The sequence below is a fragment of the Podarcis erhardii genome, assembly GCF_964252035.2.
Source record: "Podarcis erhardii genome assembly, chromosome: 8".
NCBI lineage: Eukaryota > Metazoa > Chordata > Lepidosauria > Squamata > Lacertidae > Podarcis > Podarcis erhardii.
Window position 1 is genome coordinate 39,399,575 of NC_138499.1, and position 23,335 is coordinate 39,422,909.

The window sequence follows — 23,335 nt, forward strand, 5'->3', positions numbered from 1 at the left end:
GCCGATGGCAGAGTTTGCCTATAACAACACGAAGCACGCGTCCACGGGGGTGACGCCGTTTTTCGCGAACAATGGTCGTCACCCCAGAACCTTCCCGGGGTTCGTGGCACCGGGAGAGGGGGTGCCGCAAGGAGCCGACCAGTTTGCAGCGGAGCTGCAGGAGGTGCACGAAGAGTTGCGGAGACATTTAGAGCTGGCCAAGCAAGCATATAAGGTGCAGGCTGACAAAAACAGGAGAGAGGGAGAGGAGATCCAGGTGGGGGACTGGGTGTGGTTAGCGGCCCAAGCGATGCCAGCCAAGTCGTTGGCCAAGAAGAAGCTGGGGCACTGGCAGTTAGGGCCGTACCAGGTGGAGGCTAAAATCAACCCTGTAGCCTTTCGACTAGCCCTCCCCGAAGGTTCCAGAGTGCACCCGGTCTTTCATAGATCGGTGCTCACTCCCTACAAGGCACCGCACAGGTTTCAGGAGTCTGACACAGTCACGCAACAACACACTAAGTCACAGGAGAGGGAGAGGGCGCCTAGGGCCGAACCACTCAACGAGGTCACAGAGATCCTGGACTCGAGATGGGGGCAAGAGGGAGTAGAATATTTTCTAGTCAGAGAGGGTGCCCCAGTCAGTGCCAATGGTTGGGTGCCGGGCTACGCCTTAGACGAACCTCTTTTAAAAGACGAGTTCCATGCCCTTTTCCCTCATAGACCCATGCCAGCCGAGTACTTTGATGACTGGCTCTTTACGCCCACATGTTCAGGCAGCACTTTCCACGGCTTTTCTTCAGCTGAAGAAAGGTCGCCGGACTCCAACTCGCCCAGGGGATCGTGTTCGGGGGTGGACACAGAACCCTCTTATTGGTGGGACGAGCAACCAGAGGAGGACTGGCGCAGGAAATGGCTGACGGGACCTTGGCAGGCAGCACCGGACCAGGTACCAATGGAGGAGGGAGAAGAGAACACCTTGGGTCAAGAACCCGAATTCGAACACTCGTACAACGAACTGCAAACAGAGGAGATGGAGGTGCAGAATCTGTATCCTGCGTCCGCCTCCGAAGAGCGGCAGCTTCCACAACCTGCACCCGATGAGCGGAAGGGGGGAAGGGGGGGCTTCGAGGGGGGGATGGATGTCAGGGTTTTAGGGAGAGAGGAGACAGAGAGCGAGGGCGAGGAGGAAGAGGACGACAACGAGCCGAGGTTGTCCCAAAGTCCGTCTAGCGAATCAGAGGATTCCCAGAAGGGAGCCCCCCTGGTCAGGCCAAGGGGCAATAGAGAGGGAATCAGTCAGAGAGAGGGGAACGAAGAGGGAATCCCCAGTGGGAGTGGCAAAGCGGGACCAGCTCCCCCGTCGGAACGGAGTAGAGGGGGGGGAGTTGCCAGTGTGTCAGAAAGAGCAGAACAGGAAGGAGGAAGGGGGAGGAGTTCGGAGCAAGACGTCCTGCCTGAAAGGGAGGAGTGTAGTACCGAGAGCAGCGTAACTGTAGAAAGGAAGGTCAGAGGCAACGTACGCGCGCCAAGTTCAAATATAGAGGCGCGCGGAAATGAGGAGAGCTCTGAGGAGGAGCCTGGTGCCAAAGCACGAAGGAGGGGGGAGCAGGCGGGAGAAGACTCAGCCTCTGGGGAGTCCCGGAAAGAGGGAAGACAGGGGGGCAGGAAGACCCTGCGGAAAAGGAAAGAGAGGAAAAGGTGGAGCAGTACAAGCCTCTTAAATTGGTGCAGGGGAGGGACGGACTCAGAGGGGACTTCTAACATCTAAGGGTAACAGATGCGGAGCCACGGAGTTTGGATGTAATGACGACAATGATCTTCAATAAAACCTTTTGTATATAGCTTGGACTGGACTTTGGTCTCTTGTGAGCTGGGACCCAGGGTGGCTCTGACATATAATATTATCCTTAATTTGCCTTCTTGGAAGGAACCCAGCTTGATTCTAATGAATATGATCTTTTGGAATGTTTTTCAATCCATTTGCCAACACAAATGCAAATAATTTGTAATCATTATTTAATAATGATATAGGCCTATAATTTTTAACCAATGTTATATCTGAATCCTGCTTTGGTATTAGAGTTATATAGGCCTCTTTCCATGTTTCCGGGACTTCACCTGTTTTTAAAATTTCATTCATAGTATCCCTCACTGGGTTTACAAGCTGTTCACTCATTTTTTAAATAATATTTAGCCGTTATTCCATCTGGCCACGGTGATTTCCCTTTCCTTTGTTTGGTTTATTGCATCTATAATTTCCTGCATGGTTATTTCTCGGTTTAAAATCCTTACTTGCTCCGTTGTGATTTCTGGGATGTTACTCTTTTTTACATATTCTTCTTTCTGTACCTTCTTTTCTGTTCCCTTTCTGTAAAGATCTGTGTAGTATTTCATGAAGGCTTCCCTTATTTCCTTTGTTTTTTTCAGTTATTTTACCATTAAGTTTTATCCTATTTATATAATTTTTTTGTTCACTTTTTCTCAGTTGCCATGCCAGAAGCTTACCTGATTTGTTAGCATTAAAAAAAAATATTGTTTTGTCTTTTTAATTTTCCATGCTATTTCCTTGCTAATTAGCATAGAGTATTGCAACTGTAATAATTTAATTGCCTCTTTTGCTGTTTCTTTATTAGGAGTTTTATTTAACTCTTTTTCTTTCTCTGCTAATTTATTTATAATTTCTTTCCTTCTTTCCTCTTTTAACTGCGTTTTGTTGAATAAACAGTCCTCTCATCACCGCCTTGCTAGTGTCCCAGACTGTTTGTGGCCCGGTTCCTTTATTCAAATTTAGTTCAAAATATTCTCTCATCATTTTTATTTTATTTTTTTGCCTTTTCTAAAAAGACATTATCATTTAAGATTTCTTCATTTAGTCTCCATCTAAAAGTTGATTGGGTTTCTTTTTGAATTTCCATCACTATAGGATTATGATCTGATAATGTTCTTGGCTCTATTTTGATTTTTCTTACCTTTAACTCTAATTCTTTTGAAACCCAAGCCGCATCCAGCTTGCCATGTACGTTAGAAAAAAAAGTGAACTGCCTATCAAACAAACACTTGACGCTCCAAATATCCACTAAATTTAATGTTTCTACCATTGCACATAAACACTTTAGAAAGAAGAGTATGTATTTCTCTTTTCTTCTCCCATCTCACTTTAATCCTCCTCCCTTGAAGAACTGGAGACTTAAAGAGAACATTAAACAAAAGATTGATGTTCCTTTGAAGAGATACTTCAATTCCCCATATCTATAATGTGCTTTCTGATCTGAGTGATCATATTGCTCTTCAAAATGGTAGCTTAATGTCAATAATGAAAGGAATGGGCATTCCTAAAAGACTTTGGGCTCAGATGTCTGCTTTGGAAAGTAAGCTTTGCTAACAGCATGATCATAAACATGCTTACTCAGAACCAAATCCTTTTCAGTTCACTGAGAGTTATTGCCAGTATGTCTATTTATTGCTGTCTAAATCTTATGAGAAGTTGCTGGTGTCTTCTCTCTGACCTCCTTACTTTGATTCATTCATTCATTCATTCAGTGTGTACACCACCAAGTGGTTTGCAACTAATTAAAACACCAAATAAAACAATAGATAACAAAGCACTACTGAAGAAGGTGAAATATAAAGTATACATTCAAAGCAGCATAATGAACAGGAAACTGAAATATGGAATGATAGAATAATAGAATTGTAGAGTTGGACCAACTTCCTGAAATGAAGAAATCTCACCTAAAGCATCTATGGCAGATGGCAATCCAATGTCTGCTTACAAACCGACAAGGAAAGAGAGTCCACCAACTCTCATGGGAGTCTGTTCCACTGTTGAACAGCTCTTGCTATCAGAAAGTTATTCCTGGTGATTAGTCAGAATCTTCTTTCTTGTAACTTGAAGCCATTGGCTCGAGACCTAGCATCCGGAGCAGAAGAAGACAAGCTTGCTCCATCCTTCATGTGACAGCCCTTGAGATAATTGAAGATGGCTATCATAACTCCTCTACATTAAGGTTACCAGATTCCAGGGAAACTTTTTTTTAAAAAAAGAGAAAAAATTTTTTAAAAAAACATTTTTTTTAATAAGAAAAAGGAGTAATATCTTCTCTTCTGTGGTCTCCTCTGTCGCACGGCCTTCCTCTGGGCCCTGGCCTGCTCTCTTGGAGCGCTAGCAGCCGTGGAGTAGGCTTGGGTCGGGCCAGGGCTCAGCCACGTGTCCTTGCCCTACCGGTGCTCTCCTACCTCTCCTCCTCAGTGGCGCAGCAAGGTCGGGGCTCCTCTCTTTTTTTCTCCTTCCTCTTTCTCCTCACCTTCTTCTCTCAGCATTGGCTCCAGGATTTTTACTGTCCTGGATCGTCTCTGGGCAGTCGGCCGGGTGCTCTTGCTCCCAGCTCAATTTGGGCTTGGGGGGGGGGGTCAGCGGTTTCCCCAGGTGATGCACCGGGCGTCCCCGGTTCCCCCTCAGCAGTGGCGGTGGCAGTCTCAGCAGCCCGGAGCCAGCCTGGTAGCGTAGTTGGCTCTGGCTGGCTTGAGGGCTGCTCGCTGCCATGGTGGCCACCATTTTGCCCCCATATGATGTGTCTTGTGCTGCTGAACCAATCACGCAACATTCATTCCCTACTAATAAATCTACAACATTTAAAATAAAAATCCAGGGACATTAAATGAAATCCAGGAACATTCCAGGGGCACTTCAAGGAGTGTAAGGAGTTCAGCCTACACTTGAGTAGGACCCTGGCAGAGACACATGCCCGACTGGCATGTTCTCTCCCTCCTGGTTGATCATTCGGGAGCTTCATAAGCTTTCTTCAGCCCAAACATCACAGCGACCGACGCCAACCGACACTGGCACACTTAGGGATCCGCAGAGTTTGCGCATTTCGCGTGACAGACCTCAGCAACTCAGCTTTTTGGCTAATCTACTTTATTTACATATAAACACATTTGCAATCACTGTTTGGGAGAGAAAGAAAACTCACTATTTAATTAATGTATATGTATTATATGTGCAATATAGATGATCATTTAGAAAATTATTTCTATGTGCATGAAAGTTAACCAGGTTGGGCTATGGTCTAAAATAAAGTGAGGAAAGTATTAGTACTGTAATATAATCCATTCCCCCCCCCCCCGGGCAAAATTGTTATATGCATGGCCCACTAGATGGCACTGCAGAACAGTTTAATTGATAGGTTCATTTGTGGGCTAAGGACATTTTTTGTTTCTATATTATCAGTCCTTAAAAATTTGTTAACAGCTTAGTCATATCCAATGGACAGACCTAAATGAGTGGGGCAAGATTGTTGATGACGTGCCTTTGAAGTCATAAGATCAAGGTAACCACAGCACCTTGTAGTAAGGATTTTTGGCAGGTGTCAGATCTACCTGTGGAAGTAGGAAAAACTGGTGATGAGGTAATCATGCAGGATGAGAGTAGTCAGAATCTATCAATGCCTGATTCAGGATCATTCCATATACAGCTGTAAATCAGAAAGCTGAACTGAATCCGTTCCAGAAGTCCATTCGACTTCTGAAATGTTTGACTTCCAAAGTGCGGCTTCTGATTGGCTGCAGGAAGCTCCTGCAGCCAATTGGAAGCCATGGAAGCCCTGCCGGACGTTCAGCTTCCAAAAGAATGTTCAAAAACTAGAACACTCACTTCCGGTTTTCGATTGTTTGGGAGCCAGAACGTTTGACTCCCAAGGTGTTTGGGAGCAGAGATACAACTATACAGGTAAACAGAGAACATGGTCTGTGTGATAGTATATTGAAATTGGACATTCACAAACAGTCGATGCATTCCAAAGCCATATATATATGCATCAACCAAATGATCTGGAATGGATTGATTACGTCTCTATCTCTCTGTCTCCCTATCCATCCATCACTTTTATCCTGCACTTATTGTTCCAGAAGGTTCAAGACAACTAACTGTGCTTCCAGTGAAAGCAATGAGAATACAATAAGAACAATACAGCACAAATCACCAGAAGAGGAAACAGCACAGCATGACATCAGAATCTTAAGGAGGGGAGCATACAAAATACTTACTTTACTGTAAGTATGCTAATAATTTCTTATTTGCTGAAACATGATTAGGAAAGCACAACACTCCCATTCCACTAATCTATATGCTTCTTAATAAGCAGAGTGCACTAATTTTCACACCTTCCTCCATGCCTGGCTCATATCTTTACTATGTGGACACCCACTAAGGAATTCCCCTAAGTGAAATTCTACTGGAACTTTACGTTAAGCCTTACATTCAATCAGTCCACAAAGCAGAGCTCAATATGCACAAGACATCTAACAAATATGCCACATATATACCTAACATATATTCATGATTTTGTCTGTACAAAAGCACAAATGGATATTGCACTGGTGGGTAGTTAGGGCACATCCGAATTTCATTTTGTGTCATGTTTCTAGGCACAGGTCCAGACGGGCTTTAAAGCTCCATGTCTGATCTGATCAGGGTTTTGGGTTTTTTTGTCCTGGCATTTTCCACAGGAAAACTCGCATTTTACTGCTGAATCAGAGCAAACGAAAACTGAGTTTTCCATGGATTGCTGCTTGCTCCAATTCAGCAGCAAAACATGGGTTTTCCTGGGGAAAGTGCTGTGGCGAATAGGACTGACTTAGACATGGAGCTTAAAAGCCCAGACCTGTGCCTAATTTCATTGCACCAGTCATTAGGTATAGCAGAATATTGCAGTGTGCATGAGCTCCCAATAATTTTTCTCCATTCGTTTTGCTTATAAATGCCCACTACATTATACAATGCTTTCCCCTCTAGTTGTGACATAACTGGGATTTCTTTTAGCTCCACAATCATTTCTTTCCCATTCATTTATCAGGATGAGCAGGAATATTAATTTTAAGCAGGCAAAAAAATTGTAAGCAGGTAAAACTAACCTAGATTTCTTTCAAGGACCGTGAAAGATCCTGCCTTTCGTTTACCAATTCATAACTATTTTTAGCAACAAATCTGGAACAGACGATTTCACACCATAGCTTTACTTGGTATTAATACTTTCCTTTTGTTTTGTTTTTAAAATCTGTCTGGAGGCAAGAGCTCATCAAACCGTTCACTAATAGCTGCAGAAAACTGTAAGCAGAAAAAGTGCAAATGTACAGAAGTGATGGTGGAAATATGAACTACTGTGTTCTATTTATTTTTTAAAAAATACCTTTAAGCAACTTTTCATTTAAAAATCACAAATTGGTGTAATAAAAATGCAGTAAAACCAAGATTTCTACAATAATAATAAAAACAAACAAACAGATTAAGAGCAGACTGGTTTAAATTGCCAGCTAAGCCTTGAAAGTGAGAATGAGCAATTGTGGGTCAAGTCAGGCTAGTCTCATTGCTGACCTCTTTTAAATGAGATATAAAGGCATACGTTTTCAGAAAAATCTTTGAGGATTAAAACGTGAGGTCGGCTCTTTGGGCATGTGTCCCATGATAGTTTTAGCCTGTTAATTTGTCTGATAGCAATGAGATTTCATTGCTGTATTTCACAGGTTGTTATTTTACTCCATTGTGTATAAAAATGCTTATATACTGCAATTTTGTAACAAAAATGTAAAAGTGGCATACACACACATAAACACAATAAATCACATAAAAACTAACATCACAGGTCACCAGGGAACTGTACAATTTGATTTTAGTTGTGTGCACAAGATTGTCAGCAAAGAAAAGTTTTCAGCAAGTATTTGCAAACAAATGCTAACAATGTCTGCTGAATGTTTACTGGAAGAGCATTCTACCAGATAGTCAATAACACTGAAGGCTTAGTTTCAAGTTGGTATCAGATGAACCTTACCAGGTTGGGAAACAACCATAGTTGATCTCAGTTATTGAGGTAGGATACAAAGGTTCTGGTGGTACAATCAGTGCCTTGTAAATTAATACAAGAACCTTGATCCAGGTTTGGTTGCAGGTCGGCAGCTAGTGCTGATATTAAGGATATATTTAAGTGACTATACATCACTTTGTATGTGACTATTCTGAAAAGCCTTATAAATTAATAAATGATAAATATGAAATTATGCTGCCACTTTTATTTGGTATAATGTATTTGGCCTGTGGTTTATTTATGTGTTTGTTTTTAAAAAATAGTCAAATGTTTTATTCCACTTCAAAGACTTCCCTAAGTGTGCTATTACGGCAAAATCACAGAAAGCCATCAATTCAAAATACTTGTTTTCCATTCAGGATTCCAGAATGGTTCCTATTAGCAATTTTCTGTCTGGATTTAAAGGAAGATGCTGTGTTCACTAACCAGCAAAGAGAACATTTTGTGCAGTATTATTCAATTCACTACCCCTGCATCCCTCATTTTGCTCAAAGCTCTTGAGTAAAAATTGCTCCAAACTGGACAAAAGATAAAATGGGGGAGGACGATAAGGCAAACATGTATGTGTGCATCAAGTCCTATTGCCTAAAACAAAACAAACTATGAACACCTCAAATTGTTGCATAAGCAAAGCAGAAAACAGCAAACAGAGGGAAGAAGTGAATTGAGTAATACTGTATATGCGAGGGGTCAGTTCCAATCCTACTTTTAAAAGATGACAGATTCTTGCTAATTGTACTTGCGACCTACAGATCAAGCCAAGCACAAGATCTGCTGAGATGAGTGAGTCTGAATTAGGCAGATCTTGGGCTTTCTCAGCTCAGCCAGGGCTCAGCTGGCATAACTTACACCAGCATAAGTCCCCCCAAAGGGCATTCTAGGAACATGGTGGGATGGAGCAAGGAGAGATTTACACTTATTCTAAACCCTGTTCAGCTTAGTCATGTGGCCAAGGTGGGGGTGGGAACAGGGCAGCAATGTCCTTATTTTTTTAAGGCTCCTAGCCATGTGAGATAATCTTGATTCTTATCATGGCAGAGAACCTACATGCTCTGGATAAAACATAGCAACCGCCTTGGAACCCTTTCCCTGTATTTCTGTCTTATTTTGCTTTTGAAAATGTTTCTGTGGGTCTTTGGACTGAAATAAAAAATGTCTGTGAGAGAGAAGTGAATAGATAAGTCTCTCCTTCCCACATGCTGTCTTCCTAGTAAGGTTCAGGCTCTCATGCACCTGTAACTATTTCAGGAAAAACAAGATATGTAGATGCATGCTTCATATTAAGTAAATACCTAGGTTGGCTCTCTGTTGAACAAAAAACTGGTGTCTTGCAGTCAAAATGAGCCATGAAATGTGCTCCTGCTTTGTTACTTCACGGTACTAGCGAGAAAAGAAGCTACAGCATATTTTATTGTAGTTTGTGCACTCTGCATTTCAATGTCTATTTAAATCCTCTTGTTGTTTTAGTTTAGCAAGAAAACAACAAAAACCTTTAACCAAGGAAAATTAATTCTGCTCCATGGGACCAAAACTGAGATTCAAGACTTTCAGTTAATTTTAATTTATATTCTTGAATGAAACCCAGAACCTGACTGTGACTGTGGATAATACTGCTTAGAACAATGAAGAGATATGACTTAATGCTGTGAACAGAGGTGTGTTTTTTTAAAAAGTGTTATTAAAGGTGCAATCTGTCCCTGCAAACCACTAAATAAAGAACCTGTGGAGAAATTTAATTAGGATTTAGGGTAGTACTTTTCTGTGATCTGAGATATTAAATTAGAAAACAGGGTTCAGATGTACATCTCTTGGCCTGATAAATCAAGATAAGAACAAACTTTATGCCCCAGTGCATCAGTTTCTTTCTCCTCCCTTCTCAGCATGTTGTGATTAATGCCCTCTTCGCACCCACAAAATATGCTCCAGAGAGTAGGCGTTGTCTCCAGAGCAGATTTTGATGGCATGCAGGGAGAAGAGAGGAAGGTGGAGTCCCATTACTTGAGTGGAAAGCCACTGATGCAATGTTGGATGCAACCTTTTACTTTTCTATTATTTCAGCCTTTGAACTCATCTCTGTTCCTCAAATTAGTCATTTTTTAAAAAAATAAATTGATAAACAGCACTACAGCATGCACAACACAGATATGCTACCTACTTCTTCCTCCTACTCTCAGTCTCAGCCAATTTACATATAGACTATATACTGCAACATTGTGTAAGAACTGAATTCTGCACAAATACTAAAATGTGGTACATTAAGTGATTTACAGTGGTACCTCTGGTTACATACTTAATTCGTTCCAGAGGTCCGTTCTTAACCTGAAACTGTTCTTAACCTGAAGCACCACTTTAGCTAATGGGGCCTCCCGCTGCTGCCGTGCCACCGGAGCATGATTTCTGTTCTCATTCTGAAGCAAAGTTCTTAACCCGAGGTAATATTTCTGTAACCCGAAGTACCACTGTATTCAATAAGGCTTCAGCGGTGATCATTTGTAATACTAATGCTTGATGTAGGTGCTATACTAAGCAAAAACTATAAATCATCACTTTATAGCTTATAGCCAAGAGCTAATTTACATGGTAACACTTGTGGGTAGGTGCAAATGAGTATGTATGCAAGTCACGAAGAGGAATGACTAAAGATAAGATGCATTAGCTATTCAATTAACACCATACATTTGAAGAGAAGTGTCATGCTCTGTAGGGCTAATACTATAACATTTCTGCATTCTGGCAGCCAACCACTATTGGATTTTGTATATCTTCAGAAGGTGGAGATTCTTTGTACTTGCTATAGATCACATTAATTAAGAGATTAATATTGGCCAATATTGAGTGGGACATAAAGGTAAAGGTAAAGGGACCCCTTACAGTCAAGTCCAGTTGTGAATGAGCTCCCGTTGCTCGGTCCCTGCTCCTGCCAACCTAGCAGTTCGAAAGCACGTCAAAGTGCAAGTAGATAAATAGGTACCGCTCCGGCGGGAAGGTAAACAGCATTTCCGTGCACTGCTCTGGTTCGCCAGAAGCTGCTTAGTTATGCTGGCCACATGACCCGGAAGCTGTACACCAGCTCCCTCGGCCAATAAAGCGAGATGAGCGCTGCAACCCCAGAGTCGGCCACGACTGGGCCTAATGGTCAGGGGTCGCTTTACCTTTACCTTTACCTTTACTGCACACATATGAGAAGGGTTGTTAATCAGCATTACAGCACTTTGCAAAGCAGGCATTGATCAGACCAATGACTTATCTATTGCAGTGACCTTGCTAGTAGCCTTTATTATTAGATGTCACAAATAATGTTGCAATAACATAGATTGACTAAATTTGAGAGAAATCCAGTATAGTGTATACTGGCCAAATGCTGTGACACTCCAGGGAACAGCTGATGAAAGAAAAATTGTCTCTCCAACTCATATTTCTTAATTCCATTGTCATACTCTGCTTGGTTCTCAGTTATGATTGTGCATTCCTAACATAATAGTATTTCAGAGATAAGAAACTATAATACTAAGATTATCAAGCTTCATGGGTATGTTGCTATATGGAGGAAATATTCTCTCTCTCATTTCTTAACTTGCTATTTTTTGGTTTAATGAAATGGCCTTTTCTTTTTCTTTACTTACTTAAAAAGCAGAACAAACATCCCATGGTTTTTATTCTGTATTATCATTTTTGTCAACTGAAGCCTTGTGCTCTTTTTTATTGATCTCCATCATAAAGGTTCTCGAGTTTCTTACTGGGGTTTTCCTAGCCATATTCAGCTTCCACCCTTAGATCACTTGATCCTTGCATGAATGATATACAGCAGGGTATTATCTTTGTAAGAAGACTGTGACAGAAAACATTTTCTGCTGATTGAAACAGAAGCTACATTTCCTTCTTTTCTTCTGAATGCACAAGCTTTTTTAAAAATGGATTGCAAGCGTCAAAACCTCTGTTTCCTCAATCACCATCTAGAAATGATTTTAAAAAACAAAAACAAAACAGATGTTAGAAGTAATTGAAAACTAGCTGGGAATTAAAACGCTGACAAAACCATATCCTTGGCAGCACTTAGCACAGCCTGTTGTATTGCAATCAGCTCTATATTGTAAGCTTTGCCTATGAATCTCTTTGATTTTAAGCTAAAAAAAAAGTTTAGATATCAATTCAATTCTATCCATTATGTGTCCTCTGAACTCCCATCTGGAGCCGACGCATAAAGAGCCTGAAAAGATTATTCTTCCTTCACTTACGTAATTGTAAATCTGAAGTACTGCCACTGCATTAAATACAGCTACACTATGCTAACCAGGTGCAAGAATATGCAAAGAATATGGCAACATGGCTCCATCATGGCTCAGAGTCCCTCTGTGCCTTTTGCTTTCAAAGACTTTACTGTGGTGCAAATTCCTAGTGTATGTAAAATTTAATTTACTTTTTTAAAAAACAAACTGCAATGGACTCTTGAAAGTAGAACAGATCCAAGCCACTTCCTTTCCCCAACTCGATGTTTTTCACTAGAAACATATACATAATATCTCTTTAAAACATACATTTTTGCGGGCTGAGTTGCATGTAACATAAAGATCATAACAGCTCCTTCAGCAGTAGCAGCCAGTAAAGTGGAACAAAAAGCCCGGACCACTGCTGCTGAGCAGGAATAAACAGGGCAGGACTTTGGGGCAGAAGTTATAGAATCATAGAATTGGAGCATTGGAAGGATCCCCAGCCAGATGGGTGGGGTATAAAAAATAAAATTGTTGTTGCTGCTGTTGTTGTTTAGGCCAGTCCCCTGCAATACAGGAGCCACAACAGAAGATTCCCTGGCAGATAGCCGCCCTCTGTTTAGAAATATCCAATGAGGAAGAGTCCACCACCTTCAGTCCAGCGTCCCCCCGCAACATAATGAGCACAGCAGCGGCCTCTCTAGGCAAGAGGCCTGTCATAGTACATTCTAAAGCAGTATCCCATATTAAGGGAGGCAAATTACCAAATTGCACTGAAAAGGTACGTGGCAGAGAATGTAAAGGCAGAAAGTGGCTTGTGGACATGCTGCTGGCAAATCTGGTATCTGTTATGGGATACAGACGTCATTGGGCCTTTCTCATGCAAAGATGGGAAGGGGTGCATTTTTCCTCAGCTGCATTCAAAGACACTTGTTGGCTTAGTAGGGCATGAGGCTTCTCCTCCTCGCTCTCACACCACTTTGCAGAGGTGGCCATTTGCTGCTTTCGGCCCCAGCTGATCAGCCAGAGGGCATGCTAGCTGGAATTACAATCGCTGAGAACATTCTGTAATAAAAGATGCCATTCTCAATGTCCTCTTAACTTCCAAGTCATTTGGCCTGCTTTCTCTCTTCCTGGCAGCAGAGACAGTAAAGAGTACTGATACCTTTCCTGGTAGTTATTTTTAGTACCAATAAAGCAGAAGCAGTAAAATAAAAAAGTATGTTATATCCAGTCAGAGAAAAAGCAGCGACTTGAATAAGGTCATTGGTTGGTAAAAGGTCAAACCAACTGTAATACATTTGAACTTCCACTTTTGTTTGTCTTCCATGCATTTTTTTAAAAATTAAACAAAAATAGCTTCACTTCAGAAATAGGAACTTTAGCATAGGGGAGACCATGTAAATTCCACATACGATGGTCATCTTACAGCAATGGAAACTAGCTGGACTGGCAAAAGAAAGCTGTGATATGGGCAATTCTTATTTATTTAAAGTATTTCTATCCCTAATTTTGGGGATGTGGGTGGTGCTGTGGGTTAAACCACACAGCCTAGGACTTGTCGATCAGAAGGTCGGCAGTTAGAATCCCCGCGGCGGGGTGAGCTCCCGTTGCTCTGTCCCTGCTCCTGCCAACCTAGCAGTTCAAAAGCACATCAAAGTGCAAGTAGATAAACAGGTACCACTCCGGCGGGAAGGTAAACGGCGTTTCCGTGCGCTGCTCTGGTTCGCCAGAAGTGGTTTGGTCATGCTGGCCACATGACCCGGAAGCTGTACGCCGGCTCCCTCGGCCAATAAAGCGAGATGAGCACCGCAACCCCAGAGTCGGCCACGACTGGACCTAATGGTCAGGGGTCCCTTTACCTTTATCCCTAATTTTACTATGAGGCAAGGAATGATGGTGACTCCAGGCATAAGATTTTGGGTACCACTCATGCAAGCAGGTTTTGCTTTGTGTTGTGTTCTCCCTCCTTCAATCCCTCTCATCCTTTCAACCCTTTCTAAATTCTATCCAGTTTTCACTTAAGTAATTCAGGGATGGATGTGAAGAGCTTTGAGGGAAGGCTGGCAAGGATGTTGGGGGAGGGGAAGCTGGCAATTTTTCTCTAGTTCAGATTCTGATCAGAGCTGGAGAAGAATCTGGAAGCTTTAAAAGCTCACCTGTCATTTGAGTCAGGCTTTTGGAATTCCCCGAAGTTCTTTACCAAGCTTGGCTTGGGTGACCTTTGCTGGCAGATCTATTTTTGTACAAATGGTATGTTCCTAGGGCTGAATCTACACATGTATAAAAAACGCTGTGAAAATGCTTTTGTAAAAAAAAGTTTTAAAATATATATGGAATTTGCCATTAGCTCACCAGTGCCATTTAGTGTCACATTTGTATAATGCACTTAAAACACACTTAAAACATTGTATTTGCTGTTGTACAGCTGAGTCCCTAGTGATGAAATCAAGAACACTTTAATCCTCTATCAGACATGTTGACTCAGACCTACCACATCACTAGGTGTTATAAATTATAAGGGAAGATTATTGTGTGCCCAAAAAGTCTTTGCCTTTATACTACTACAGACTGAAATGCAACTTTTCCAGAATAAAGATGTATGCTTGTACACTGGCACTTCAGATACTTAAATTATTAACTTTCTATTACATCCTTCATCTGATTATCACAGGGCTGTTTACAATATAAAACAGAAAAATACATGACAAGCAAAAACAATAATGCCCACACAGTTTAAAAGATAATAGATTATTTAATTACTGAAAGGCGTGGGAGAAGAGGAATATTTTCACCTGAGGCTAAAGGCACCAGGCAAGTTTCCCTGAAGAGAGCTTTCCAAATTCTTTGGACATAATAGTTTTTTATTGCAAAGAAGTCCCAGATGCACTAGGATTTGAGTTAAACCTTAGACTTTCATCACTTTGTATGTTACTCCACAAAATGTCTTTCTTTAACCATTTCTTTAACCATATCTATTCAAGTGTCCTGTAGCTAAAATCTCTTATTTCATTTTGGGTTGTCCCAAGCCAGTTTCTGCTTATTATTATTTTAGGACCATTCCTGTTATTTATACAAACAAAAACCAAGCATTTATCCTATTGAGACAATGAAATAATTCTAAATCTACTGCAGTTTGGAAGAGTTTGCAGGGCAATAAGGTGAGCAATGACTTAGTAACCACTAAAGGTAATGGTGAGATCGATAAGCAACATTTTTCAGGTCCTTTGTGTGCAAATCTTCCTGTCAGCTTATTTAATGGACAGCAAGGCAGAAGGGCTTTGCTATAACTCCCATTTACAATATATAATTCACCAATACACATTTTCTATATTGCATTGTTTGTCGTGAAGTTTGAATAGAGCATAAATAACCACTTCATTAACTGATCTTAGTTTATGTATGGTGAACAGATTGTTAAGGACAGAGACAGCAGGAGGGGGAAGCACAGAAGAGGTAAAGTAGGTGACTCATAGGAATAACTTTGATAGTGTTCTCATGCTATGTATAGGGAACCAAGCGATTTTGCTGAAGCTTGGAAATATCAGGAATATCAGCAATGAAAAGCTAGAGGGAAACTCCCTTGTCCTGGAAAATTGTCTTTTGTTTATAACTTAAACCAAGAGAATTATTACTGATGTGTAAATTGTGAATCCTTATCATTGTAAAAGCCACTGCTTATTTTTTCTTGAATTTGTTGATATCTGTGGTTCTTTTTCTAAATTTTTTTTAAACAATATGGTATTGTTTTATGAATCTTTCTGTTATTGTCTTTGAACACTACTACATAGAAAAATAAGATATAAGTGTACTGACAAACAAATCATTATGTGTACAGTAGTACTTTGGTTTCCGAATGTAATCCATTCTGGAAGACCGTTCGAGTTCTGAAACATTCGAAAACCGAAAACTCAATAGCTGACAGCTAGGCCTCAGGATCTTGCACTCAGTGGAAGCCGTGTGGCATGTTTGACAACCGAAGCATTTACTTCCGTATTTACAGCGTTCGAAAACCAAAATGTTTGTTAATGGAGACATGCAAAAACCGAGGTACCACTGTACATTGTCTATTTTTTGCTAGTGTGGTCTGCATTATTCAGACAGCACAAAAACATGGTGCATGCTAATCGATTGCTGCAATTTACTTGAACTTTTAAAAACAGGTATGCAAAGTACACAACAATAATCTGGCTCTGAGTCTGGGGATTCTCAGATTAGAAAAACTCATATTCACAAAGTGCAGGATATACATCATGTAAATGTAACCTTTACAAAACATGTAGATGCATAGAACTACAAAACATGTAGTTCTCCTCCCCAATGACGCTGCCTTGACTGCATACTCTGAAAGGGCAATGAGTCTCAAATGTAGATATCCTTTAAGAAACATTTGTGGTTGGATGTGGCTTAGGTTGTTCTGCTTCAACTCTAATTAACAGTTCATAAACAAAATACAATGCAAACTGCTTAACTACAAGTATTAGCAACATAGGAACCTGCCAAATTAGGAACACAGGAAGCTGTGCAAGAAGTCAGATAATTGAGCTCAGTGCTGTCAATGTACTAACTAGCTGTGGTTCTCTAGCATTTCTCTCAGTCCTACCTGGATATGCAAGGGTTTGAACCTTGGGGTCATTAACATGCACAGCATGGGTTTTTATCACTGAGTCAAAGGAAGGGTTAGCCCTGTTTTAAATCATGCCCATGAACATTTGAGGACATTTACAAATTTTCACTTTTCCTCTCCTGAAGACGAAACATAATAACAATGGAAAAATATACACTCAGAATATATTTTCAGACTATAAACCCAGAAGATCTGAAGGACGCAAGAAACAGCAACCCCAAAAGCAATGAAAACATTGTTCCAGTTTATGAATTATATTTCTTTTGTCTGATTGACTGCCAAATAGACAGTTTTGCAGAAATTCTGATTAATCCAGAGCTGTCATTTAAACAAGATGAGAAAGATGTTTCATTATGTCTCTTCTTCATGTACATTCTTCAAACACAAGAGGCTACAAAGATCAATGAGCCAAAATCTGATCACAGCATTGTTCAATATCTGTTCACAGCCTGGCAGTTTTTGAGCTTCTCTGCTAAAAACATATTTGAGAAACCTCTAATTTTTAGCTGGATAGATTCCAGATCTTAAACCAAGCTGTTCTTGGTTCTAGTCCTATGGTAAGTAGCTGAGGCCAGACTTTAACATGCACATCTTTAAGTTTCTTCCGGAAAAGAAAAGGCTTTGATTCTGTAAAAGATCCTCTGGTGTAACATGGGCAAATTGGTGCAATGGTCATACCAGCAAGGTCTGTGCCAGTTTCAGAATGTTTAATGGTTTCAAAGGTACAAAGTTCCAATTCAGGCAATCCTCCTGTGCGTGGTATCCAATTACAGTGAGCTTTTGGTGATTAGGATATGCATGCCAGCCCCAGGCCCAACATTCCTGTGTATGCAATTCCTACCCACTCAACCCCTGGCTTTCCCAGTACTGAACAAGAAGTTCTTAACAGTGTGTTCAGGGATTTGCATTTGTAAGCCTCTCCATGATTGGGAACTCTGATAACACAGGGTTCCAAATAATGGAAGCTTGTTAGTATGTTGGTTCAAACATGAGTAGAATTCTCTTTCAGACCTTCCCACTCTACTTGGGGAGGAGCAAGGAGGGACAGCACACATGGAGAAACTGATGAATAACACCTGAACAAGGCTACTATCAAGCTATGAAATTCATTTCTGTGTTAAGTATTTTAACCAATCTTTCTAAATTTAAACTTGTTAAATAAGAAGCCAAACCAAGCCTGGAACCTTACTGACCCATCTGTCTTTAAAAAGTGAATGTTCTGCCTTCTCAGGAGCTCAGTATTATTGGCATTTAATCATTTATGACAGATGGAACTGAAAGCATCATGACTGAGGCAACAAGTAGAAGAAATAACCAGGCACACAGCAACTATGACACCAAAAACAAGCCACCAAGACCAGTGGGAAAAAAATTTCTGTATATTATAACTATTATTGAAGCAAATGTGGATTAAAGGTTTTTTTTTAATATATTTATAGCAGTAGCACTTTGGTTCAGAAAAGAAGTCAATTCTTACAAATTTCATAGGATAAAAAGGTGGCACTGCATAATTTTATCCCTGCTTACTCAGAGGTATGTCACAATGAGATTTAGAAAATTGTTTTGGATTTTTAAAACAAAACAAATTCCTTCCAGTAGCACCTTAAAGACCAACTAAGTCAGTTCTTGGTATGAGCTTTCGTGTGCATGCACACTTCTTCAGATACACTGAAACAGAAGTTTCCAGACCCTTCTATATAGTGAGAAGGTGGGGAGGGGTATTACTCAGAAGGGTGGTGGGAATGGGTGATTGGCAGATAGCTGTGATGAGCCTGTTGACGACTCTTAACGACTGCAATAGGTCTTACAGGAAAAAGCAAGGGGTGAGAAGGTGAAAAATGGCTTTGTCATGTATAATGAGATAAGAATCCAAGGTCTTTGTTCAGACCAGGTTTCTCCATGGTTTTGAGTTTGGTGATAAGTTGTAATTCAGCAGCTTCTCTTTCCAGTCTATTTCTGAAATTCCTTTGTAGTAAAACAGCTACTTTGAGATCTTGTATAGAATGTCCTGGGAGATTGAAATGTTCTCCTACTGGTTTCTCTGTCTTGTGATTCCTGATGTCCGATTTATGTCCGTTTATTCTTTGGCGTAAGGTCTGGCCTGTTTGTCCAATATAGAGAGCTGAAGGACACTGTTGGCATTTTATGGCATACACAATGTTAGACGATGAGCAATTAAATAGTCCCGAGATGGTATGTGTGATGTTGTTGGGGCCAGTAATGGTGTTGTCCGGGTGTATGTGGCAGCAAAGTTGGCATCTGGGTTTATTGCAGGCTCTGGTGCCAGTGTCCGTGTTAGGTCTGGTTGTAGTATTATTGTGGGTTAGGAGTTGTTTAAGACTGGGTGGCTGTCTGTAGGCAATGAAAGGTCTTCCTCCCAGAGCTTGAGAAAGAGAACTGTCATTGTCCAGGAGAGGTTGTAGATCTCTGATGATGCGTTGTACTGTTTTAACTTGGGAGCTGTATGTGATAACAGTACAACGCATCATCAGAGACTGTTTTGACTATGGCAGACCAACACGGCTACCTATCTGTAACTGGATTTTTAAAATTATTCTCAGCTTCATTCAAGAGACTGAAGCTGTGTGAGACAAGGTGAACACCATACACAGTAGCCAGTAAAATGTATTATTTGCTCAACTAGTTTCATTTTCATTATAAAACAATCCCATTGTTATTTACCTGGATCATAAATGTATTGTTTATGTGGTAAATAATTGTGTTCAGAGACTCTGACATATCACATCTACATGATAACTAGTCTTCTCAGCAGCAGAGAACAAATTGCTAAATAAGTATTGTCATGCCACTAGCTTCTGAAGAAAATTAAAAGGATGTGTATTGATCACGGAAACAATAAGCATAGCAAAGATGCCACCCTCCCACCCCCCCACCCCAAATTGACAGTTCAATGTGAAGAAACGTAACAGGCTGCTATGCTGTGGGATTTAAAAATAAAATCAGCTGTAGCAAAGCACAGCTGTGAGAAATTAAGTACCATTTATGCAGCCCTATGATGTTTCTGTAAGCTGCCCCTCCTAAATGTTACATTATCTGAGGAACTGCACTGAATCATCATTATGCTCAATTCTTGAGTAGAAGTTTGAGTAGAAGTTTTTGCCTTAAAAAAAAAAAGGATTGAAGTAAGTTTTTAAAATCTTTGGCACCCCATTCCCCCCATCCCAGTATTTGTTATATTTACTACTTCCTATTCACTAACATATTAGATTCTCATTCCTCTGCAGAGAGTGCTCTCAGAGAGTGTTTTTATTGGAAGGTGTATTCCTTCCAATATTGTCTGCTGCCTTGTGTGACACCTAAAATGAACATACAGAATCTGATTCACAAAGAAACAACCTACATGCAAATCCACCTACATACAAATCTTTGGTGGCTTAAGTTTTTTACTCACTGATATCATTTGGCATAATTAATGGCAACCCAAACATAATAACCCAACGAGCCATTATAAGCAACTTATTATGGATGGAAATGTACCGTATTGTTCGCCCTATAGGACGAACCGCCCCATAGGACGCACCTAATTTTTTGGGGGGGAGGGGGAAATAAAGGGGGAAAAATATTTTTTCCCCAGGCACGGGGGCTGGAGTGGGGGAAGCCTGAGCTTCCCCCGACCTCAGCCCCCAGAACAGGCTGCCGCCCCAAGCCTTGCGCGCCTGGCGGGACTTCCTGCAGGGCGCGTGAGGCTTGCAGACATCTGCCCGAAGCAGGGGCGGGCTCTGCAGCTCACCCCCTGCTTCAGGCTGCAGGCTGCCGCCCCAAGCCTCGCGCGCCCGGCGGGACCTCCCGCCAGGCACACGAGGCTTGTGGATAGCGTCCTGAAGCCTGGAGAGCGAGAGGGGTCGGTGCGCACCGACGCCTCTCGCTCTCCAGGCTTCAGCAAAAGCCTGCATTCACCCCATAGGATGCACACACATTTCCCCTTCATTTTTGGAGGGTAGAAAGTGCGTCCTATAGGGCGAAAAATACGGTATATATTTGAGAGTGTTTGTGTATTCATTTAAAATAGAAAAGATTATCATGTATGCATTATCACCTATATGAATATGAAGCCCAGCCAGATGGCCTGGGAATCATAATCATAATTATAATGTGGTTAGTCTACCTCTAAGATTTACTAAGTTTTTAGCAAAACTAAAGTAGGTCACATTCAAAACATATCTGAAACAACTTGACGTGCAGAAGTTGTTAGGTTTTTTTTTAATGGGGGGGGGGAATTATGTTGATATGCATGGCTATCAGAAATATTGCTAGAATGGAGCATTATTTTAAATCCAGGAGATCTTTGGAGACTTTTGTTGGAAGCTGCCCAGAGTGGCTGGGGAAACCCAGCCAGATGGGCGGGGTATAAATAAGTTGTTGTTGTTGTTGTTGTTGTTGTTGTTGTTGTTATCATTAAAAATAGTTCAAGTAGAAGGCTTGGAACAATCTTAAGAGGAATTTATGTCCCATTCTGAAAGAAAAGTGTGTAATGTCATGTATATCAGTCTTTTCCTGTACAAGGCACTGGCATACAATTAGTAATATGTATGTTCATTAAGAAGACTTTCTTAAAAGGACAATTATTAAGGATATTCTAGAACAAAACAATTCACAGAATAAAGGTGAAGGAACTGGGCTATAGTATTGCCAGGGTACATCACAACTACAAGCATACTGTTTCTGTGGTATAGTGTCTGCAGCAAGAATGGCTGCATTTGTAAATCTACCAGACAGAAGAATATACCACTTCAGAATGAGCATATACTGCTTCTAGCCAACATATGACATTTTGTACTTTATTATGCCCATATTTAAAGAAATGCAATAATGTTACTAAATAAAGTTTTTGAAGATGAGATTTTGGAATTTTATAAAAGGAGATTGTTAGATCAATAGACATTTGGGCTGTAGACTGGAGTCAGCTGAGTCCTTAGCCAAAGCGGGTCTATTTTGGAGGGACTTGGGGTCGAATCATTTGGTTACAGACAGCCATGAATTGTATATGCAATCAGGAACCCTGCCTTTAATAAAGTCTTAAATGGCAGTAAGAATAAACTTTTAATAATGTCTGAAAATGGCCATGAGAATAAGCAATTACAACAGAATGGAATCTAGGTTGAATGTCAAATTCACAGAATCCTTGGTAATATCATGTCATGTGCTTCTTTTGACCTGGCGACACAATGAAAGTTGCAAATTGTTACTAAAGATGGATCCTGGCACTGATGTCACACAGCCTAGTTGGTAAGCAAGCTCTTTGAGTAACTATCAGCAACTATCAGCTTTGGCTCATTTTGGTTAGCTCTCTTTACTAACCCCAATGTTCATCCCATGCTTCCAGCCTGGTAGCATATCTCCAGATGTGCCAATTTTTTTGTTGACCTGGCAGCATCATGTCTTGTTTTGTACTGTGGAATAAGAGCTCACTCTTCAACCTAAATGCTACACTGTCTCCTACTTTCACAACACTTAAAAACACAGAATTATAGAACTGTAGAGTTGGAAGGGACCCTGGGAGTCATCAAATCCAACTTGCGTTCATTGATCCAGAATGAAGGTAAAAAAAGCACATTGCCTCTCATGATTACAACATAAAGGCTGCTAGCATTTACCACCCATACATACAGGGAACTGCATTTCTGGTCTGGATTTCCCCTTTAAACCCTGGCCTTTTTGTGTAGGAAAATTGGATTATTTAAGTTTGTTAAATCCAAAACACATTAATAACAGCTTGGCAAAAGCTTGATGCATTTCTCCTTTGCTTCCTTTTAGCCCCCATTAAAAATAAATCATTCTTAGGTCTTTACTTCAGTATATATAGCATTAGGTTGCATATATGCATACAGATTTATCTGTACATATTAATTAAGACCAATAAATAAATAAATCCTTACCTTGGAGGGCCTGAAGAGTACGTGTCTGTACAACAATGCAGAGCTGGAGGACCAGTTGTGGGGCACTTTCTAGAAATGTAGCAAGCAAATGCAGCATACTCACATCTGCATACTCATAGACCATTTTCCAATAAAAGCGCCATCTGTCACTATCACCACTCCGTCTACTTCGGATGCCCAAGTAGATAGTGTGAAAATACCTAAAAAGAAGTGAATGAAAGGTATTTCAAAGGATGGTATTTTTACTCTAATGTAACACTAATATACTCTCTGCATGCATGTATTTGTAAAGTGTAGATTGCAAGATCATGGAGAGGGAGCAGACTGCAAGATTAAATTAATGTATAATTCAAAATCAGAATAGTTTAGTAAAGCCTTTGACTTAAGCTACCAATGAGATCGGCCAAAGGAACCCTCTTCTGTACGTGCACTGGGAGGAGTCTATTCCAAAAACTAGAAAAAAGATCAAACAAGTGTACACTTTTACAGACCAGTCTCATCACTGAAGTATTATTATAAAAGTTGGCTAGAAAACTCATCAGGTAAATATGAACACTAAAGCAATTTTTAATCCACCAAATACCCAACAACTAGGCTGTAGTCCTAAGCATGTTTTTCTGCGAGTAAGCCCTTTGAATTTAGTGAGGCTTACTTCTGCATAGACATGCATAGGATTGAACTGAATGAATATTTTCAATTATTCTGAAACGGCTTTTAGTTTTCTTCTCAGGCTGTAAGGATGTAAACCTCAGTGGGGCAGTAAGG

The 23,335-nt window shown here is 40.7% G+C and overlaps 1 protein-coding gene across 2 annotated transcripts in view; it reads right to left on the bottom strand.

The window, feature by feature from the left end:
* Nucleotides 1-23,335, bottom strand: part of XKR4 (XK related 4) — a 134,878-nt gene that overhangs the window by 20,047 nt on the left and 91,496 nt on the right. For both annotated transcript variants that reach the window (XM_081874247.1, XM_081874246.1), the window contains one exon: nt 22,571-22,770. In XM_081874247.1, the coding sequence (XP_081730373.1) occupies nt 22,571-22,770 (200 nt within the window). The remainder of the gene's footprint in view (nt 1-22,570; nt 22,771-23,335) is intronic.